The sequence below is a fragment of the Cucurbita maxima genome, unplaced genomic scaffold (assembly GCF_002738345.1).
Source record: "Cucurbita maxima cultivar Rimu unplaced genomic scaffold, Cmax_1.0 Cma_Scf00003, whole genome shotgun sequence".
Taxonomy (NCBI): Eukaryota; Viridiplantae; Streptophyta; class Magnoliopsida; order Cucurbitales; family Cucurbitaceae; genus Cucurbita; species Cucurbita maxima.
Genome location: NW_019272019.1, coordinates 3,994,323 through 4,014,803, shown reverse-complemented (window position 1 = coordinate 4,014,803; position 20,481 = coordinate 3,994,323). Strand labels below are relative to the sequence as shown.

Here is a 20,481-nt window from a genome sequence, read left to right as displayed (position 1 = left end):
AAAAAAAAAAAAAAAAAAAAAAAAAAAAAAAAAAAAAAAAAAAAAATCAAGGTTTCTTTGTCAATCTTAAATGAATTGAGTCGATGTATCACATGAATCGCAACCTCGGGGATTCTTCCATTTTTTTCAGGTTGGCTTCTTATCTTTTGGGATTGGTACATGTAAAGAGTCATTTTCCTTAAGGTCCGAAGTTCTTCCAACTTTTGGGTGAGATAAATACTAAAAACCCTTGTTGTTTTCTGGGTCCAGGCCTTGAGGAGAGGCTGTGGGTGCCCCCGAGTAAATGGGAGCGAAGCTCTGACTCTTGGTTATAAAAAAATAAAGACTGCGTTTTCTTTATTGCTGAAAATGTGACCAGAGTAGCACTGTAGTTCCAATGATGTGGCTCTTAGTTTAGTGCTTGGATTTATTTATTGCTTTACGTTATTGGAAGTATCATGCCACTAGAATGCCTTAGTACTTCCTATAAGTGGGGCACTAAGACGTGCTTAAATATGAACTATATCCTTAGAAGAATTTCCGTTTGCTTAAAAATCATATTTAGAACTACTAGTTGATTAAATAAACTGGTTTTGAACAACTTGACAGTAATTTAATTTTTTGTTTCTAAAGATAACCTATCTGTATGCGTCCTTGAAATTGCTTTAATGAATTTAACTTTTCGCAAAAACTGGTTTTCCAAAAATTTATGCCATGCTGTAATGTAGCTCACTGAATGTTTATACTCTGCATGTGGATTTTTATAAAAGAATATTTTGCCCTTCCTTCCTATTTTTCCCACAGTAAGACTGTGTATTCATGACTTCTACAAATGGGACAGATTTTATAATATCACCTTTTGGAGGAGCAAGGCTGCTGCTGACCTACATACAGACATGGAGCATAGCACAGGGTTGATACAGGTTATCATCTTTGAGGCTGCGGACCGTGATAACATTGGTGGTTCTGCATATGGTGGACAGAGAGCTATATGTTGCACTCCAGATCTAGCTAAGCTTGAAGGATGTAAACAAGGAGAAGTCATTAGAAGACCTTCTGCATCGGATATTAATTGGCCTGTTGTTTTAAATGTACAATTCAGTGGCAATTATTTGTACACTGTTATGGATGATGTGGAAGTTCCCATTACAAAAACAGGAATGTATAGCTTGTTCTTTGTAACATGCGATCCAAACCTCAAAGGATTAGTGATGAGTGGGAGGACAAAGTGGAAAAATCCCTATGGTTATTTACCCGGACGGATGTTCTCTTTAATGAGATTTTATGTATTCATGTCACTCGCATATTTATTGCTTACTGTCGTTTGGTTATCTCAGTATGTGAGGTTCTGGAGGGATATTCTGCAACTTCAGCATTGCATCACAGTCGTAATTGCTCTTGGATTATTTGAGATGGTTCTTTGGTACTTTGAATATGTAAACTTCAATGATACAGGCATTAGGCCAGTTGTAATCACAACATGGGTGGTGACTGTTGGTGCTATAAGAAAAACAGTTACGCGGCTTCTTATACTGTCAATTTCCATGGGTTATGGTGTTGTGCGGCCTACTCTTGGTGGTCTTACCTCAAAAGTTCTTCTTCTAGGGGTAACTTACTTCTTGGCATCTGAGTTATTGGATATTACAGAGTATGTTGGGACTATAAATGATGTTTCTGGAAGAGCAAGACTGTTCCTAGTCCTCCCTGATGCATTCCTAGATGCCTTTTTAATATTATGGATATTTACTTCCCTTTCAAGGACGCTAGAGCAATTACAGGTATTGCTTTCCTACTCCTGAAATCCGCCATGTTTAACAGTGTGCATCCTTTCATTAACCTTTTTTTTTCTATTCGTCTTTGCCTCAGTATCTTTGTACTCATTTTGTACGATAAACTTGTTTTTTGTTTTTTGTTTTTTTTTTTTTCAGATGAAGAGGAGCTCTGTTAAGTTGGAAATATATAGGAAGTTCTCAAATGCATTGGTAGCCACTGTTATTGCTTCTGTTGCTTGGATAGTGTATGAGGTATGATTTCAATCTCTATACACATTTTATTCCTCTATCCATGTAGGTGCATATATAGATCTCAGCCGTCAGCACTATTAGTGCCAACCTAATGCTTTACCATATGGAAACTAAAATATAGAAAGAAAAAAAGGGTCACGAAGTTCATGCACGACGCATCTTCAGAACGATGCATGCTGTGTGTCGTACTTAGTGCAAAATCATTATGACAGCTACTCCAACCATATAGATTGTTTTTTGCGACTTGCCAACGGTGTCTTATTGTTGTTGTGGGCGTGTATGATCGGCACGTGTTGTAGTTCTTTTTGTGGGAAGTCAACTTTTTGGGGAAGTAGATAATTATTCTGGTCGATTCTTGATTCTGAAGTAGATTGGAAGGATTTCTTTTCATATCTTTATCTCTCTCTGAATGTATTGCTAACTTCAACCAGGCAATGAACTTACTCTGCGTCATATACTTCGCTTTCAATTTCTCTAGTTGTCTTATATCTCTAATCTTCTTTTTAAGATTATTATTGTTATTATTTACCTATCGATTAGAACGTTCTCTCAGGGATTTTTCATGATAAGTTTTTGCATATTATAGGTCTACTTCAAGGCGACAGATCCCTTCAATGAAAGGTGGCAGAGTGCTTGGATCATAACTGCGTTTTGGAACATCCTTGCATTTTCTTTGCTGTGCGTTATCTGCTATCTCTGGGCACCATCACAGAGTTCTCAACGGTATTTTTATATTTCTCAATATCTTAATTTTTTTTCTCCTCTACAATCAGCTTTATCCTAACTTAACAATCATGAACCAAGGTATGCTTACTCTGACGAAATTGGAGCTCAATCCGATGACGAAGAGGCTCAATCCCTAAACCGAGCAAAGCCAGAGAGTGAACTGAGTCTAGTGAAGCAAGATCGGATCGAGAAGGACGTTGGAAACTCCGTCGAGTTTGATGAAGATGACAGGGAAGAGGATAAAAGAGAATGATGGGTCACCTTTCATTCAGCCTTTTTGTTAAGATCTGCAGAAAGTCCAGTTCCATGGGGGGAGTCCTCGCCGAGATCACCCAAATACTTAACCAAAGCGTCATCTTGAAAGTGAGGACCATGCAACATGGCACCACCACAAAGGAGTGTGTGTGTGTGTGTGTGTGTGTGTATATTGTGATGAAATGTAATGCAAGGCTAAACCAGAGGAGTTTTCTGCTATTCTTTTTCACGCCCATTATCTTCATTTATTTTGTAAAGCAGTGTCTGCATATATGTTGGTTGAATTCTTGAGAACCTTGATACTGGGAATCGTTCTTTTTCTTTTAGCTCCTAGCTTTAAAGAAATATTGGAATCTTTGCTGCCGATCTCTATCTTTTCTAATGGTCTAAGTCCACCGCTAACAAATATTGTTCTTTTTTAGCTTTCTTTTTTAGGTTTTGGGTTTTCCTCTACAGGCTTCCCCTCAAAGTTTTTAAAACGTATATGCTAAGGATAGGTTTTCATATTCTTATAAAAAATGTTTCGTTCTCTTCCTTAAGAGAGGCAAAATCTCATAATACATCCCCATTTAGGACTCTACGTCCTCGACCCATTATCCTTGTTTATTTTCACAGCAAACTGTGAGGCGAAGATTTTGAGTCCTTTACTCTACCAACTGAGCGATACTGGCCATTTCCTACACATCCTTATTGTCAATAGCGGATTTGTCAAGAATGTAGAGGAGGTAGGATGGGCAGTTGGTCAGATCTATTATGGATCCTACATAGACGGTAGTTGGAGTCGGTGGCTCTCTTAGGGTTCCCTCATCTGGGATCCCTCGCTCTTTTCTCCAATCAATGTGGGACTCCCACCAAATCCACCATCTTCGATCGCTCATTTCTCCAATCAATGTGGGACTCCCACCAAATTCACCCTCTTCGAGACTCGATGTCTTTACTGGCACACCATCTCATGTCTACCCCTTCGGAAAACAGTCTCTTCGCTAGCACATCGTCTAGTATCTAGCTCTAATACCATATGTAACGATCCAAGCCTACCTAGCAAATATTGTCCTCCTAACTTTTTTAACTCCAAATAATAAATGGATGTTTATATATTATACACTATACCACTGCAAATCATCAATCATTCCCATAAAGTTAATATGATAAATGTCTGCACTACATTATTGATTAATCAGTAATAAATTTAATTATCAACTTATCAATAGAAAGAAATCGAGTTTATTATCTATAATTAATCTTAAAATAAATCATATTAATTCATATTCCAATAAAAACACCAATTACTAATAATTAATTAAACCTTTTTCATTAATAAAAAAAAAAATTAGATTCTGGCCCATCTAAAAATATTTGAAAGTTCTTTCCATATAAACACATCGCTCATTTGGCAACAAATGGAACAAGCTTGGAGTATTATTAACTACCACACTATATTAGGCTAAATGGAACAAGCTTTGAGGATAGTTGACCCTTCATTATCAGGCAAATATAGATATTTTATTTGCTTTATATTAGGCTTACCATATTTGTCATTTTATTTTCTTTGAGTGCTATTTCCATATTATTTGTAATTTACATATTTGTGTATTATATAAATGATTATAAATAAGAGAATTCTCGCAACCATTTGGATGTGGTGGATTCGACAACATTTACAGGTCAACTCGTATCTCTAATTCCTTAATTTGAAACCCACTAATAAACATCTAATTTTCTCGTAATCCCCGCCCCTAATTTTTAACTCCCTATAAAATCTCCTCAGCCTTGTTCACCACACCTTAAACCACCATGGATTTCTTCGGCCCAGCCTCCGCCGCCCTTCTCCTCCTCTTCATCTTCTCCGATCAAGCCCTTCTCATAAGTAATCAATTTGTCGCTTTTTTAAAAAAATTGTTTTTTTGTTTGTCTTCTCCCTCTTATTTGTTGAGCTTGTGTTCTAGGTGGGTTAGGCGCGGTCGGAGTGAACTACGGGCTGAACGGCGACAATCTTCCGGTGCCGAGTGAGGTGGTTGAGTTATATGGGCGGTGTGGGATAGACATTTTGCGGGTATATGAGCCCAATCATTCGGTTCTTGATGCCTTGAAAGGGCGGAGGAATTTAGTGGTGTGGTTGGGAACGAGAAATGAGGATATTAAGGGGTTTGCTGCCGACCAATTAGCGGCGAATTCTTGGGTTAATGCTAATGTGGTTCCTTATTACAAGAGTGTTAATATTGCATACATTACTGTCGGTAATGAGGTTGTCCCTGACGATGCGGCGGCGCCATTTGTCGCCAATGCTATTAAGAATATTATGCAGGCGCTTGTTATTGCCGGCGTCAAAAGCGACATTAAGGTGAGAGTTAAATTTTAGGAATTCCTCATCAGGTATGATATTCCCTGTATTACGATGATTCCCTAATGATCCTAGATCTTATAAACTCATTATCATTCCCTAAATTCCTAAATTAGTCAGGGTGGGTAGGACTCCATAAACCCATGATTATTTCCTAAATTAATTATCGTGGTGGGACTCCCTAAACCCATTGTCGGACTCCATAAACCCATAAATTCATGATGATCATCCTCTAAATGAGCTACACGGGACTCCCATACCCATAAACTCATGATCATTCCCTTAATTAGCCACTGTGGAACTCCCATACCCATAAAATGATCCTTCCTTAAATTAGCCACCACCGTGGGACTCCCATACCCATAAACCCATGAGCATAAACCCATGATTATTCTTTAAATTTGTTGAGCATAAACCCATGATCATTCCTTAAATTCGCTGAGCATAAACCCCATGATCATTCCTTAAATTCATCATACCCATAAATCCATGATCATTGCCTAAATTAGGCTCCCATACCCATAAACCTATGATCATTGACTAAATTAGGCTGCATGATCATTGGGTAAATTAGGCTCAACTCCCATACCCATAAACTCATGATCCTTCCAAAATTAGGCTCCCATGCCCTTAGGCTTCCCAAATTAGGCTCCCATAAACGCATCCTTCCCAAATTCAAATTAGGCTCCCATGCCCATAAACTCGTGATCGACTCCTATGTCTATAAACTCATGATCATTGAATGAGGCAACTTAGTATTCCCTCCAAAATTCTCGAACAACAAATCCTCCCTGAACTCCTACTTTTACTTATAAACTTAATTAGATTTTGTCGTCACTTTCAGGTGTCGACCGTGGTGCCCATGTCAGCATTGGCAGTCTCACACCCACCTTCCGCCGGAGCATTCTCTACCACCGCCATCGGACCCTTAAAAGACATCACTCTAGTTTTGGGGACATCCGGCGCACCATTACTGTTGAACGCGTACACATATTTCGCATACGCATCAAACCCACAACAAATCTCGCTCGATTACGCTCTCTTCACATCCACCGCGCCGGTGGTGGTGGACGGAAACTTACAGTACTTCAATCTGTTCGACGCGATGGTCGATTCTTTCTACTCGGCGCTGGAGAAGATCGGCGCGGAGGGAGTGCGAATCGACATCTCGGAGACTGGATGGCCGAGCAAAGGGAACGATCCGTTCACGAGCGTTGATAATGCGGCGACGTATAACAAGAAGTTTGTGGAACATGTGAGGAGCGGCGCCGGAACGCCGAAGAGGCCGAATGTAAAATACGACGGCGTTTTGTTCGAGATGTTCAATGAGAATTTGAAGACGGCGGGGGTTGAACAGAACTTTGGGATGTTTTATCCCAATATGCATCCGGTTTATCCGTTATGGAATTGCTGAATTATGAATTTATATGTCTCACTAATTTGGGTTTGGGCTTTTGGCCCAAATTGGGATTCGGTTGACGAAGGCCCATGGGCTTGTCACACATTGAAAAATCGTTTGAATTAATAAAAATAGCTCAAAAATCTTAAATTAAAAAAAATTCTAAAAAATATCCTTTAATCTTTTAAAAACATTTATTTATATATATATACTATTGACAATAACGATAATGTGTAGGAAATGAAATGGTCAGTATCGCTCAACAGAGGACTCAAAATCTTCGTCTGACCAGTTTGCTATGAAAATAAATAAGGATAAGGTGTCGGAAATGCCCGATATTGCTCAGTTGCAGTGTAGAGGACTGAAAATCTTCGTGTTACTAGTTTAACTCTGCTATTGAAAATACGGGATATATATATATATATAGATGAACCCGTTAATATTTTGTTTTAAAAGTACTCTTAACTAAGATGATTTTAAAAATATTGACCTTTAATAGTATTTAAAAATATCTTTAAATTTTTTATTTAAAAAAATATAATTTTCGTTAATTTAAATGAAATTATGAATATTTTTCAGTGGAGATTACTTTTATTAGTGCTAAAAATATTTTTAAAAAAACTTTAAAAACTTAAATTTTTTTAAAAAAATTAAAAAAATACTTTATCATTTCTAAAATACTCCTTCCGAAATAATATTTTTTACTGCATTTAAAATTTTATAAATATTTTTTAAATAGTAGTTAATATTAATCAAAAATTTTAAAGTTTTTTTAAATAATAGTTAATATTAATCAAACTTTTTAATGTTTTTTTAAAATAGTAGTTAATATTAATCTTTAAACTTAGTTACCGATATTTTTAAAATAAAATATTGATAATCTCCTTAAAAAATTATTATATATATATATATATATATATTTAAAATTTAAAGATATTATTCAAATATTAAAAATTTAGTTTTTTTTTTTTTTTTATATATATTAATTTAGCCAACAAAAAATCAAATCTACGGATTTGCCTAAACAAATTGCCGATATTTTAAAAATAAAATATAAAATTTAAAGATATTATTCCAACTTTAAAATTTTAATTTAAAAAAAAATTTAATTTAGCGAAGAAAAAAATCAGAATTTTGCCGTTTAAAATTAGCCATATTTTGTAAATGATTTTTTAGCTTTAATCTTTGAAACTAATTGACTCACAACCGACTTAAAAAAAATAAAAATAAAAATAAAAAATAAAATAAAATAATATCTTCCTTCCTTATTTAGGGGTGAGGTGAGATATTATTAAAAATAAATAAATAAATAAAAAATCACTCATTCAAACATAATTTACTAAATGAGGCACGGTTATATTTAGATCTTCCGCCCTTTCAATTCTTCCAATATATATATATATATATTTTATTTTTCTTTATTTTTTTAAAATGTCAAATATTTAGAAAAAGATAACCTCCTATTCCCAAGTATTATTTTAATTACATCGCTAACTTAATATATTTATATAAAATTTATATATAAATAATATTGGACATTTATTACTTTCCTTAATCACAATGTTAATCTTAACTTGGTAATTATATGCACTTAGATAAGATATATTTAAATTAATGGTAAATTAATTAATTAGATTTAAAATTCGAAAAATTGGTAAAGATTTTAACTAAAAAAAGCTCAGATTTGATTTTGAAAGAAGAAGATTAGAAGATATTATAATTGACTCTAAATAAACTAAATTAAAAAAAAATTAATTAATTAATTATTAAATAGATGACTTTGTCAAATTTGATTTTTTTTAAATTTAAATAAATTAGGAATAATTATGTATATAAATACGGTTCGTAGAGATTAGGGAAGACTTAAGTAGCTGTTTTTGTTTTTTTTTTTTTTTAAATTATTAATGAAAAAGGATTTTATTTATTTTCTCCTGTGAAGAGAAGAGTGCCGTTCTTCGCATGTTGCATTCCCAGTATTCAATCTCTTCTGGTTTGCTTCCTCCAATTCCCTTCTCGTCGTCTCTCGCATGGCCGACCATTAAGAACAAACTCAATTTCCATTGCGTCTCCGGCGGAAATTCTCTCCTCATTTTCTTCAACTTCTTCGCCGATTTCTCCATAGATATCTGCTTTCTGCTTTCAAGCTTTTGCATTATTCTCGGACGCATTGTTGCGATACACCCTTCCTTCCACCACTTACTCGGAACTTCTTTTGTTTTCGGTTCGTTCCAATTTCAATCACTGATTTCAAGGGTTATTCTTTGTTAATCCCTCCGTATTGCTTATTTCTTAGGATTTACTTTGGTTTATTTAGTTTTTGAATTTTTTTTGTTTTGTTTTGTTTATGATTATAGATTCTGGAATCGAAGTTTATATGTTATGTACTATGCTCTAGCGTTTTATTATTTGCACTTCTGTTTGTTGTTTTCTCTGATGTTTTGCTCCTCTTTAGGGGTCTTCTTCTGATTGAATTTCTTTGCCGGGTTTCAAGTGTTGCTTCCAAATTCTGTCAACCTACGTATATTCTTCATTCCTGTTTCTACTGCCGTTTTACGCTGAGATGAGAGGCTTCTGAGTCATTGCCGCTTGCTTCCAGTCCGTTATTTGGTAACGATGGATGGGGGAAAGAGAGTTGCTCTTCTTCCTTCCGTTGCATTTTCTTTCGAATAGTCTTTATATCATTGCCATTGCGTTCTTTTGCGGCCAGGCTTCGAAACTTTGCGGTTGTCATTCTGAATTAGAGCTCAGTTCTGGTTTCACTGTCATGCATGGATATGTCCGGTTTGTAGTCGTTATGATTTATAAGGCAGATTTTGTTGTCGGTGGAGAAAAAGTCTGCAAGACAGGGCGTCGTCTGCAAGTCAGTAGATGAGGATTATAATTTTTATTTAGGTCGAATCAAATCTTTCCTTTCCATCCTTAGTACTTCTGGTGGTACTTTTTGTTGATAATTATTCAAAGAATGTGGTTAAGGATGCAAGAAGTATTATGCTGTTATGCTTGATCATGTTCAATTCTCATTATGGAAAGAAGTGAACCTACATTTGTTCCAGAGTGGCTGAGAATTTCTGGAAGTCTCTCTGGGAGTGGGAATTCAGCTCAACAATCTGCATCGTCTAGTTCTCACACCACCGGTAATTTATAGTTTATTATAGTTCTGACACTGACCTATTCATTTTCAATACTATCTTATTTTTATTTTAAAGATTCTATGGTCGAAATGCTTTTTCTCCCTTTGTGGTTTTTCATTATATTCAGCAATTTGTTATTACTCTTGTTTACTAGATGGTACTTCTCAATCTCAATGCTCGAGGAGTAGAACTTCGAAGAGCATTAGCGATATGGATAAACCACACTTTGAATTCTTGGATCGGTCATCTTCATCAAGCTCAAGGAGGAGTTCTAGTAATGGGTCTGGAAAGAATGCTTACAGTAGTTTTAATAGGAATCATCATGATAGGGACCGTGAGAAGGAGAAAGAACTGTCTAATCTTGGGGACCCCTGGGGTCATGACTTTTCTAGCCCTCTGGTAAACACGTTTACCGGTAGAGTCGAGAAGGAAACTTTGCGGCGTTCTCATTCAATGGTATCTAGGAAGCCTGGTGATTTATATCCTCAAAGACATGCTGGTGACTTGAAAAGTGGAAGCTATAATCATAAGGCTAACAGTAATGGCTTTCATTCAGGAAGTACCATTACCGGTATCACTGATAAGGCTGGTTTTTACGAGGATTTTCCATCACTTGGATCAGAAGAAAGGCAAGGATGGCCAGATGTAGGTAGAGTATCATCTCCTGGCTTGACCACATCTGTTCAGAGCTTTCCTATTGGAAATTCAACTTTGATTGGTCGGGAAGGATGGACATCAGCGTTGGCCGAGGTGCCGACTGTAGTCACAGGCAGTATGACTGCTCCATCATTTGTTCAACAGAGTGTTGCTGCCAATTCTGGTTTGGGGTCCCCAAATGCAACAACTCCACGCAAGATGGCCGAGGCTTTAACACAGGCACCAACACGATCTCGTGTTACTCATCAGTCAACTGAGGTGGTTACTTTCTCCTCTTAAGCGCTTGAAGAAAACATTTGCTGCAGTTGATATAATTTCATTATTTGTTTGTAGTTATCTGTCACGACACAAAGGCTTGAGGAATTGGCTATTAAGCAGTCCCGGCAATTAATCCCAGTAACACCTTCGATGCCCAAAGTTTCTGTAAGTTTTTCTCCAGCCACACTTTTTGTTTATAGTTCATGCAACAGAAATCCATATTTTTCCATACTCTTTTGTTTATCTTCTTTGTACCTAATACTTCGTTGCTATCTTCTGGCCAATTGTATTAGTAAAAAAATGTCTTTGGAGATTACTAGTTTTTAATCCATGGACAGAAGCTTTTTTCAAGAATTGTTTGCATGCTATACTTCCTTCTCATGGTTACCTTAGGCCCATTCAGTTTCTGGAGGCAAAATATGGGTAAAATAATAATAGATTAAATATGGTCTCATAGCTAAAAAACGTGATGGCATCGTGTGAACAAATAAACTTTTTTTAGAAGTTTAAATTTGGATATTTTGATCCGCATAGGAAGTTGTTCTGATCTGTTCACCATTGGATTTACATAATTGAGCATTCAGGTGAATGAGAACATGTTGATTGAAAATTTATAAGTGCGGTGTTGTTGAGTAGAACATTTCAGTAATAAAATGGAAATGAAACTAGTTCATCTCATTGTTAAGCATAATCATTTATGATCTTATTTTATTGCTGAATAGGTAAGACCTGTAATTGACCACTTCTTAGGTGAACATATTTTTTCTTCTAAAAAACAATAATGAAAGAGAATGGTTCTATAAGACGTGATGAAAATGTGAAAATGATGTCTCCGAGTTCAGCACATAAATTGTGGATTCATAGTCAAATCCACAAAAGAAACATTTTCTCAAAGATATGAAGGTTCTCTGTAGGAGTCTTGGAAAAAATTTCTATTTCTTACATGCATATCTCCCGTAAAGCAGATCATTGGCATTTAAACACGATCTCACTAAACAGACTGTCTTGTCCTCTGAATTCCTGTTCCACTGCAACACATTGGCCAGTTCTGCAGCTAGTGACCCGCCTATCTAGAGGATCCTACCATACCCTACAAATGGACAGTTTCCACGGTGCTTTTTTTATATTCAATCTCATTCTCCTTTAATTGCAAGCCTGCCTTCATTGTACTCTATTTCGTCGGGTCAGTCCCATTTTGAGCAATACTGATGGCATTGTTTTGTATAATCTGTTTCTCTATTTTAATTCTGATTTGGGAATCTTCTTTTTCTCAGCCCTTTTTTTTAAGAGTTGAAGGAGAATCAGCTGTCTTTTTAAACAACATTCTTGGTTACAAAGAAGCTTTCGTGGTTATTATACATATGAGATTTTATTTATTTATTTATTTTTTTTCCTGGTGAAATAATATTCCTTCCGACCTCATGTTGTAGAAGACGATTGTAATATGTTGGCTGCAAAACTATGCATTATCTCAAAGTTGTTGGCTCCTTTTATTCTCAGGTTCATTCTTTTGAAAAGTCCAAGTCCAAAGGAGCATCCAGAACAGCTGAAGTAAATGTGCCTGCCAAGGGAGGTCAACAACAGCTGCCTCTAGGGCAACATAATAGTCAGCCTCTTCGAGGTGGACAAATAAAGTCTGATTCTCCGAAGACCACTCATGGGAAATTTCTTGTTCTTAAACCAGTATGGGAGAATGGCGTGTTAAAGGATGGCTCAAATCCTATTAGTAATGTCAACAGTAGAACTGCAAATTGCCAACCTTCTTCTGTTGCCTCTTCAGCAACAACTATCACTTCGAGGAACCAAAACAACCTGAATCCTTCATCCTCTCTAGAGCGGAAGGTAGCTGCATCAGATCTGAAATCAGGATCCACTTTGGAAAAGAGACCCCCTTCTACTCAATTACAAAGCAGGAATGATTTCTTTAATCTCATAAAGAAGAAAACTGTGGTAAATGGTTCCACTAGTCTCCAAGATTCAGGTATTTTCACATCTCCCGTCAAGGAAAAATCTGGACTAGTGAGCGGGGAAATAGGTAATGCTGCAATGCATCCTTCTACTGTTACAGATGATGAGGTAGCTAGCAATGGCGATACCGCTGAAGAGGTTCAGAGGTCTTCTGATGTTGTGAATAAGAGTTTGAGCACTAACTTAGCATTATGTACAGATGAGGAAGAGGTTGCATTTCTTCGTTCTCTTGGATGGGAAGAAGATTCAGGAGAGGATGAAGGGCTAACAGAGGAGGAGATTAATGCTTTTTATCAGCAGGTTTGGTGCTTGCTGCCTATCTTTTCATTCAAGTTCTTGCTTTCTGCATTATCTGTTTATCATCTTTTTTTATATTTCAGCGTCAGTTCTCTTATCGAATCAAATGTCGATGCCAATATCCATGGACGTGTTTAACCTTTCTCGTATGTTGGTCAATAATATGCATGAGCCCAGCCTATGCTTAAAATATGTCGCTCTCAACCATATTCTTTGATTAGGAGGCATGAATAACCATGGGCGTGACTTGTTATCATTGGTTTCCCACAATGTTAAATTTTTTTAGATGTTATATGTTTGTAGGGTATATCCCACTACGATTATCAGAAAGGAAAACAAATCATGAGTTTGTAGGGTTGAGCTACAGACTATGCATGAGACAGTAGAAAGCGAAACTCACAATGTCGCTTCATTCTTTTCTTTTTCTTGTTTCATTTTACTGTTTTAATACGTGATGGAGTTTGACATTAGGCGAATTACTAAAGTAAAGATTGAATTTAAGAACTCAAATTGTATTTATACAACAATTTTCGGGGCACTTAGAATGTGTTCAATTGTTTTGTTACAGTACATGAACCTGAAGCCATCTTTGAAGCCGATCAGATGCAAGTTACCAGAACCCTCCAGCGCTGTCTGAATATGAAAAATCTTTCCTATGGGGTCTCATCTGACTTGGTGATCCCAAATGCCTGATATCAACTTGGTTTTGGGGTAAGTTGGGTTTAGGGTTTTATTCCTATTTTTCTTTCGACGAGAAAAAAAAAAAGAAAAAATTGACAACGTTGGGAAGGATGCAGAGAATGCGTGTTACTTTGGCGAAGTGCAAATAAAGTGAAAATAGGAAGTCTCTGCTTGCATACAAGTTTTCAACTTGGCTGTCTTTTCGTTGTTCTGAAGGACACTTAGGGGAAGGGGATGGATAGGTGCTGTACTTTTTGTTTGCAATTGCAGCTAAAGATGTCACTGCCATTTCCCCATTTCCAGAATTTTGGCTCTTTTGTTACTCTTTAAGCATTCATCCTTAAAAAAAAAAGAAAATAAATTTAATTTTAACCTCTTCATAATTATTCTTTATCTTAGTCTTCTTATGTTTGATGTTATTGCAGTTTATTATGCAAATATTACCATGAACTTCATGAATCTTTAATCCCAAGACAGGAAAAGGACTAACAAATTTACATTTCCCATAAATTGGACGGTGATTCCTTATGGCACCAAGTATATTTGTTTCTGTCTTCCTCTGCAGCCTCCACTGCCATTTCAGAGTATGTTGGAGATTTTCATTTCTTGTTATTAAAAAATAGTCTTTCCTATAGTGGAGGATTATTTAATTCTTTAATCAACTGTAACTCAATCCCTCTATTGGACCATAGCACATTAACAAACCATACTTTGTAATAATAATTGCCATGGATTCGACTCTAGCTTTTGTAGCCGACTTGGGTTCTTTTTTTTTTTTTTTTTTTTTTGTTTTCTGAAGGATCAGGTAGACTCTGTGTTACGTTTTCCAAGAGTAGCATAATGATAATTACGTATTTTAGGTGCGAAAAAAAATAAACGTCTTTGAGTTACTTTGTTCATGTAAGGAGGCAGTGGGTCGGTGTGAGTGCAGAAGGGGGTGGCATTGTTTTGTTTGGTCCATGTCCATGTCCATGTCCATGGCCATGTCCTGTGTATGGCCCACCGGATCCAGAGTTCNCTCTAGCTTTTGTAGCCGACTTGGTTTTTTTTTTTTTTTTTTTTTGTTTTGTTTTCTGAAGGATCAGGTAGACTCTGTGTTACGTTTTCCAAGAGTAGCATAATGATAATTACGTATTTTAGGTGCGAAAAAAAATAAACGTCTTTGAGTTACTTTGTTCATGTAAGGAGGCAGTGGGTCGGTGTGAGTGCAGAAGGGGGTGGCATTGTTTTGTTTGGTCCATGTCCATGTCCATGTCCATGGCCATGTCCTGTGTATGGCCCACCGGATCCAGAGTTCCTGTACTGAATTATGCGGCTGCTTCTGCGTTGGTCCATGGTTACTGGGATAGAATATTTATATATAATAATAAAGGGTTTGTTTGAATTAAGGTTGGATGGCCTTAAGCGTCCTCCAAAGGCCACATTTATCCTCTCTCTGCTGCCTCTCTTCCCGCACCCACCAACCTTCCCCTGCGATACCCCCGCCCCCAGTTGCGAGCTATGCCCCCCTCTCTAGATCTTTGCTGCCTTTGGGGCTCTTGGTTCCTTCCCTTTTTGCTCCTTTTTTGACCATTTACTCATAATGTAGACCTGAAGAACAACCCACTGGCTCGCTATGTTCGGTGCACGCCAAACCGCCTCTTTAGCCCTCCAGCCCAAACTGACTCTTTCCCCTCTCAACAAATTATGGATGATTCATTCTTTTTATATATTATTTTAGTCCTCATCGCCAACTTGATCTTTGCTTTTGCTTTTGATTTCTTGTCTTCTTCTGGGTTGTTCCCTATATAATCCTTCTCTCCCTTCATTTCTCTCTCAGGGAACACTCCTCTGTTTCTTTCACTTATAAACGACTGGAACTCGAACTAACCCATCTTCACATGGCTACCTCTGTCCACAATCGTCAGTTTCCCCATTTGGATTCCGCCATTCGTGGCTGTAATTTTCCCTCCAATCCGGAGTTCTCCGTACCCAAGAAGACGGCGGCAATGGAGAACGCCGGCGATGATGACTTCTCCAGTGACGACGACAACGACTCCGATTTCAGCGACTTGATTCGAAAAGGGTTGAGCGAATTGGAGCCGTCGGTTCACGATCCGAGAGATTCCGGCACGGCGGACGGTTGGATTGAGAGAAATGCGTCCATGGTTCGTCTTACGGGTAAACATCCTTTCAATTCGGAGCCGCCGTTGCCCCGTTTGATGCACCATGGGTTCATCACTCCGGTTCCGCTTCATTACGTCCGTAACCACGGCCCGGTCCCCAAGGCGAATTGGAACGATTGGACCGTCGAGATTTGCGGTTTAGTGAAAAAACCAACCCGGTTCACTATGGACCAACTCGTTAACGATTTCCGTAGCCGGGAATTTCCCGTCACACTCGTCTGCGCCGGTAACCGCCGGAAGGAGCAGAATATGGTTAAGAAAACCATCGGATTCAACTGGGGCGGCGGCGGGATCTCCACGTCGGTCTGGCGAGGGGTCCCACTCCGAGACGTGTTAAAGCACTGTGGAATCTTCAGCAGTAAGAAAGGGGCCCTCAATGTCTGCTTTGAAGGAGCAGAGTGTTTGCCCGGCGGCGGTGGGTCCAAGTACGGCACTAGCCTGAGAAAGGAAGTAGCCATGGACCCAGGTAGAGATATAATGCTAGCGTATATGCAAAACGGCGATCTGTTAGCACCGGACCACGGATTTCCAGTTCGGGTCATCACGCCGGGATTCATCGGCGGCCGGATGGTGAAATGGCTAAAACGCATTATCGTAACCACAAAAGAATCAGATAGCTATTACCATTACAGAGATAACAAAGTCCTCCCCTCCCATGTCGATGCAGAATTGACAAACGCCGAAGGTAAACAAAACCCAGAAATCAAATCATATAATCAATTCTAATTTCATCATTACAAGAACTAACACGGCGGAGATTATGAATTCGTAGCTTGGTGGTACAAACCGGAGTGTATTATCAGCGAACTGAACATAAACTCTGTTATAACCACACCATGCCACGAGGAAATCCTGCCGATAAACTCATGGACTACACAACGGCCGTATACGTTAAGAGGATATGCATATTCCGGTTAGTTTTGGGTCTTTTTTTCAGTTTTTTGGCGTCATTGTGTGGAGAATTTCAAGTTAAAAATGAGTAATTACAGGAGGGGGGAAGAAAGTGACACGAGTGGAGGTGACTCTCGACGGCGGAGAAACATGGCATCTCTCCGATTTGAACAGCCCAGAGAAGGCTACAAAATACGGGAAGTATTGGTGTTGGTGTTTCTGGTCGCTGGAGGTGGAGGTTCTTGACCTGCTTGCGGCCAAGGAAATTGCAGTCCGCGCCTGGGATGAGGCCTTCAACACTCAGCCGGAGAAGCTCATATGGAATCTCATGGTAAGTGGGTGTCGATGCGTTTGACTGATTCACGGCCTCATCTTCGTTAATTTACTTAATTTCTTTATGGGTTTTTCAGGGAATGATGAACAATTGCTGGTTTCGAGTCAAAACCAATATGTGCAAGCCGCACAAGGGAGAGATCGGAATCGTTTTCGAACACCCAACTTTGCCGGGAAACCAGTCCGGCGGATGGATGGCTAAAGAGAGACACCTCGAGATATCCACCGAAAACAACCAAACCATGAAGAAGAGTATCTCATCGCCGTTCATCAACACCGCGTCAAACATATACTCAATATCCGATGTCAAAACCCACAACTCCGACCAATCCGCTTGGATCGTCGTCCACGGCCATGTTTACGACTGCACCCGCTTCCTCAAGGATCATCCCGGCGGCACCGACAGCATTCTCATCAACGCCGGCACCGACTGCACGGAGGAATTCGACGCCATTCACTCCGACAAAGCGAAGAAAATGCTCGAGGATTACCGAATCGGCGAGTTGATCACAACCGGCTACGCATCGGATTCGTCGCCTGACACCTCCGTTCATGGGACAGTTAATCATAATATCCCCCATTTAGCTCCAATCACGGAGACGCGACGCGTGGCTCTAATCCCGCGTGAGAAAATCCCTTGCAAATTGATTTCCAAAACGGCAATCTCCCACGACGTCAGACGGTTGAGATTCGCTCTGCCATTAGAGGATCAAGTGCTTGGATTACCGGTGGGTAAACACGTATTCCTCTGCGCAAACATAGACGGCAAGCTATGCATGAGAGCCTACACGCCCACCAGCGGCATCCACCAAGTGGGTTACTTCGAATTGGTTGTCAAAATCTACTTCAAAAACGCCCACCCCAAATTCCCCAACGGCGGGCTCATGTCGCAGCATTTGGACTCGCTCCCACTCGGTTCCGAAGTTGAAGTGAAAGGCCCATTGGGGCACATCGAATACACCGGGCGCGGCCACTTTCTAGTCGACGGCAAGCCTAAGAAGGCCAAGAAGCTAGCTATGTTAGCCGGCGGAACGGGCATAACGCCGATATATCAAGTGGCGCAGGCGATTTTGAAGGACCCAGAGGATGAAACGGAGATGTTCTTGGTGTATGCGAACAGAACGGAGAATGATATCTTGATGAGGGAAGAGCTGGATAAATGGAGTAGGACTGACAAGAGGTTCAATGTGTGGTATGTGGTGCAAGAGAGTGTACGAGAAGGGTGGGAGTATAGTGTCGGCGTGGTGTCGGAGAGTATCATGAGGGAGCATCTTCCGGCAGCGTCGGCCGATTCGCTGGCGTTGGCTTGTGGACCGCCGCCGATGATTAAGTTCGCCGTGCAACCCAACTTGGAGAAGATGAGCTACAACACCGCTGATTCGTTATTGGTGTTTTGACTCGGTAAAGCTAAGTGTTAAGTGTGATTGTGACACTAAACTCATTTTAAGCTACGTGTTTTAGTGGTATGAAAAAAGAAATGCATATAAGGTTGAAAATAGCTTTCGAATTTAGGACTTTATTTTAAATTAACTTCAATTCTAAAAAGACTAAATGCAACCATCAAAGGCCATTACTAACAATTAGTCCGTTACGTATCGTTGTCAACCTCACAGTTTTAAAACACTTCTATTATAAAGAGGGTTTAGATAGTATATATTGTCCACCTTGGCACGTTATGTATCGTCAGTCTTACAATTTTAAAACTCATCTACTATGAACAGGGTTTAATTGGAAGAATGTTGTCGGCTTTTGGTCAGTTTTAAAATAAATATACAAAACTAGTGAGATTTAGTGTTAATTACATGACGAAATATATATAAAAAAAAGGCATCTCTTTAAGATATTTTTAAAATTTTATTAGTGCTTAATCAATCTACTAATTAAAAACTAATCAAAATATCTGGATGCATACGTCATGCAGATCTTTTTTTTTAAAGAGATAATCACATTACATGAATCTTAATACGAAGGGTTACACTAAATATTAGCCATAATTAAATGCCTCCAATAATCTTATGGTTTTTATATTATATTATTAAATATATATATATATTATTTCTCTAACCTATTGAAATTTAGCACCTACAACTGTGGGTATTAGCCAATTAAAAAAACATAAATATTAATTTAAATTATTTAATAAAAAAATAAAATACTACATTAAAAGCCATTAAAATAAATTAATTTTCAAATATTTGTTCAACGTAAAATCAAATATTACAATAAAGTTTATAATTTATAATTAATTTAAAATAATAAAGATACTTAACAGACCTTTATATTTAATTAGCCATTTATTCTTTATTCATTATTAATGGTTTAAATAAATAATACAAATTAATGGCAAAGAAAAAGCCCAGCCCAATTTATTCATCATGGCCCATCAACTTAGCCCACGAACCACGTCCACTTGATTTAAAGTAATATAAAATTATTATTATAATAAATCATATGTTTTAATTATTGCGGTTCTTTTATTGCAAAATAATAATAATACTTTAATAAGAGGAAAACAAGCTGGTTTTTATATATTTAAAAATGGAAAAATATATTGAAAATGCAATTTTTATGGAATTCTTTTTTTTTTTTACCAACCATTTTCCTTTATTTATTTATTAAAAGGGTGTAGTTAAAAAAATAATAATAAAAAAAGGTTGTGGCATATAATATTAACCTTAAAAAAAGAATTTCATAGCCATTTTAACATTTATCGACGTCTGTATAGAAACACTTTACATTTATATGAAAAATATAAACGTAGCACGTGCTTTGAATATTTTACAAAATACTAAATAAGTCACTGTTGATAAAAAGAATAAAGGTTATGATGTTCACATTAATTATAAGAAAATTAATTCAACTTTTCTTATAAATTTATAAATTTTTATCTAAGCTTCATAAATAATCTCCAAATTAAGTTTTTTTAAATATTTTTTTTACTCGAGATTAAATAGAAGGGTAATGTGGACATTTTATAAAGATTTAAGTAAGTAATGAACATCAAGTTGGAAATATAAAAAAAACGTAGACACCCAATTAACATTATGAGTAAAGAAACAAAAGTTGTTTTCAACGGAAAAAAGAAAATGTCAAAAAAAACAAAATAAAAAAAATAAAAAAATAAGAGAAAATTTCAGTAAAATACAAAAAAAACAGCAAAAACGTTTTTAACATAAAGTTTAATATTAATTATTTTATTAAAAAAATGACACAAATAAATTTAAAAAAAAAAAAAAAAAAACAGTCCAATGTCAGTGATAATTTAAAAAGTCTTCTATGATTTCGGCTGAAATGGGGCCCACCTTGTCAGAGTGACCACGTGTTTGACGTATTCACTCACACCATTTTTACATCCTAATGTTTACACTCGATCCCC

General features: G+C 37.4%; 4 protein-coding genes across 8 annotated transcripts in view; all 4 read left to right on the top strand.

Moving 5' to 3' along the window:
- LOC111477329 (transmembrane protein 87B-like) overlaps positions 1–3,348 on the top strand; it is a 4,811-nt gene extending 1,463 nt beyond the window's left edge. The window contains exons 2-5 of the mRNA XM_023121407.1: positions 821–1,757; positions 1,908–2,003; positions 2,590–2,726; positions 2,808–3,348. Coding sequence (XP_022977175.1) covers positions 821–1,757; positions 1,908–2,003; positions 2,590–2,726; positions 2,808–2,982 — 1,345 coding nt within the window. The 3' untranslated portion in view covers positions 2,983–3,348. The remainder of the gene's footprint in view (positions 1–820; positions 1,758–1,907; positions 2,004–2,589; positions 2,727–2,807) is intronic.
- A 1,399-nt stretch (positions 3,349–4,747) lies between these two features.
- LOC111476518 (probable glucan endo-1,3-beta-glucosidase BG4) lies at positions 4,748–6,874 on the top strand. Its single transcript, XM_023120211.1, has 3 exons — positions 4,748–4,851; positions 4,931–5,325; positions 6,170–6,874. The coding sequence occupies exons 1-3, from the start codon at positions 4,779–4,781 to the stop codon at positions 6,737–6,739; spliced, it is 1,038 nt and encodes a 345-aa protein (XP_022975979.1). The 5' UTR covers positions 4,748–4,778; the 3' UTR covers positions 6,740–6,874.
- A 1,770-nt stretch (positions 6,875–8,644) lies between these two features.
- LOC111476775 lies at positions 8,645–14,064 on the top strand. 5 transcript variants are annotated; one of them, XM_023120578.1, is made up of 7 exons: positions 8,645–8,977; positions 9,177–9,858; positions 10,010–10,770; positions 10,846–10,935; positions 12,271–12,751; positions 12,839–13,038; positions 13,604–14,064. In XM_023120578.1, exons 2-7 carry the CDS (start codon positions 9,747–9,749, stop codon positions 13,670–13,672), a joined length of 1,713 nt encoding a protein of 570 aa, XP_022976346.1. In that variant the 5' UTR covers positions 8,645–8,977; positions 9,177–9,746; the 3' UTR covers positions 13,673–14,064. The 5 variants fall into 5 exon arrangements, with proteins under 5 accessions (XP_022976346.1, XP_022976344.1, XP_022976347.1 ...); XM_023120576.1 differs by having other exon boundaries at positions 8,645–8,945; positions 12,271–13,038; XM_023120579.1 differs by having other exon boundaries at positions 9,778–9,854; positions 10,009–10,770; positions 12,271–13,038.
- A 1,446-nt stretch (positions 14,065–15,510) lies between these two features.
- On the top strand, positions 15,511–18,603 carry LOC111476969 (nitrate reductase [NADH]-like). Its single transcript, XM_023120854.1, has 4 exons — positions 15,511–16,566; positions 16,654–16,794; positions 16,871–17,103; positions 17,183–18,603. The coding sequence occupies exons 1-4, from the start codon at positions 15,597–15,599 to the stop codon at positions 18,500–18,502; spliced, it is 2,664 nt and encodes an 887-aa protein (XP_022976622.1). The 5' UTR covers positions 15,511–15,596; the 3' UTR covers positions 18,503–18,603.
- The last annotated feature ends 1,878 nt before the right edge of the window (positions 18,604–20,481 follow it).

Excerpts from the sequence above, each read along its gene's own strand:
- LOC111476518 (XM_023120211.1), top strand. The coding sequence starts at position 4,779 with ATGGATTTCTTCGGCCCAGCCTCCGCCGCCCTTCTCCTCCTCTTCATC. Across the intron at positions 4,852-4,930 it reads CGATCAAGCCCTTCTCATAA|GTGGGTTAGGCGCGGTCGGA; the intron begins GTAATCAATTTG and ends CTTGTGTTCTAG. Across the intron at positions 5,326-6,169 it reads GCGTCAAAAGCGACATTAAG|GTGTCGACCGTGGTGCCCAT; the intron begins GTGAGAGTTAAA and ends CGTCACTTTCAG.
- LOC111476775 (XM_023120576.1), top strand. The coding sequence starts at position 9,747 with ATGGAAAGAAGTGAACCTACATTTGTTCCAGAGTGGCTGAGAATTTCT. Across the intron at positions 9,859-10,009 it reads GTCTAGTTCTCACACCACCG|ATGGTACTTCTCAATCTCAA; the intron begins GTAATTTATAGT and ends CTTGTTTACTAG. Across the intron at positions 13,039-13,603 it reads TTAATGCTTTTTATCAGCAG|TACATGAACCTGAAGCCATC; the intron begins GTTTGGTGCTTG and ends GTTTTGTTACAG.
- LOC111476969 (XM_023120854.1), top strand. The coding sequence starts at position 15,597 with ATGGCTACCTCTGTCCACAATCGTCAGTTTCCCCATTTGGATTCCGCC. Across the intron at positions 16,795-16,870 it reads AAGAGGATATGCATATTCCG|GAGGGGGGAAGAAAGTGACA; the intron begins GTTAGTTTTGGG and ends GAGTAATTACAG. Across the intron at positions 17,104-17,182 it reads AGCTCATATGGAATCTCATG|GGAATGATGAACAATTGCTG; the intron begins GTAAGTGGGTGT and ends TGGGTTTTTCAG.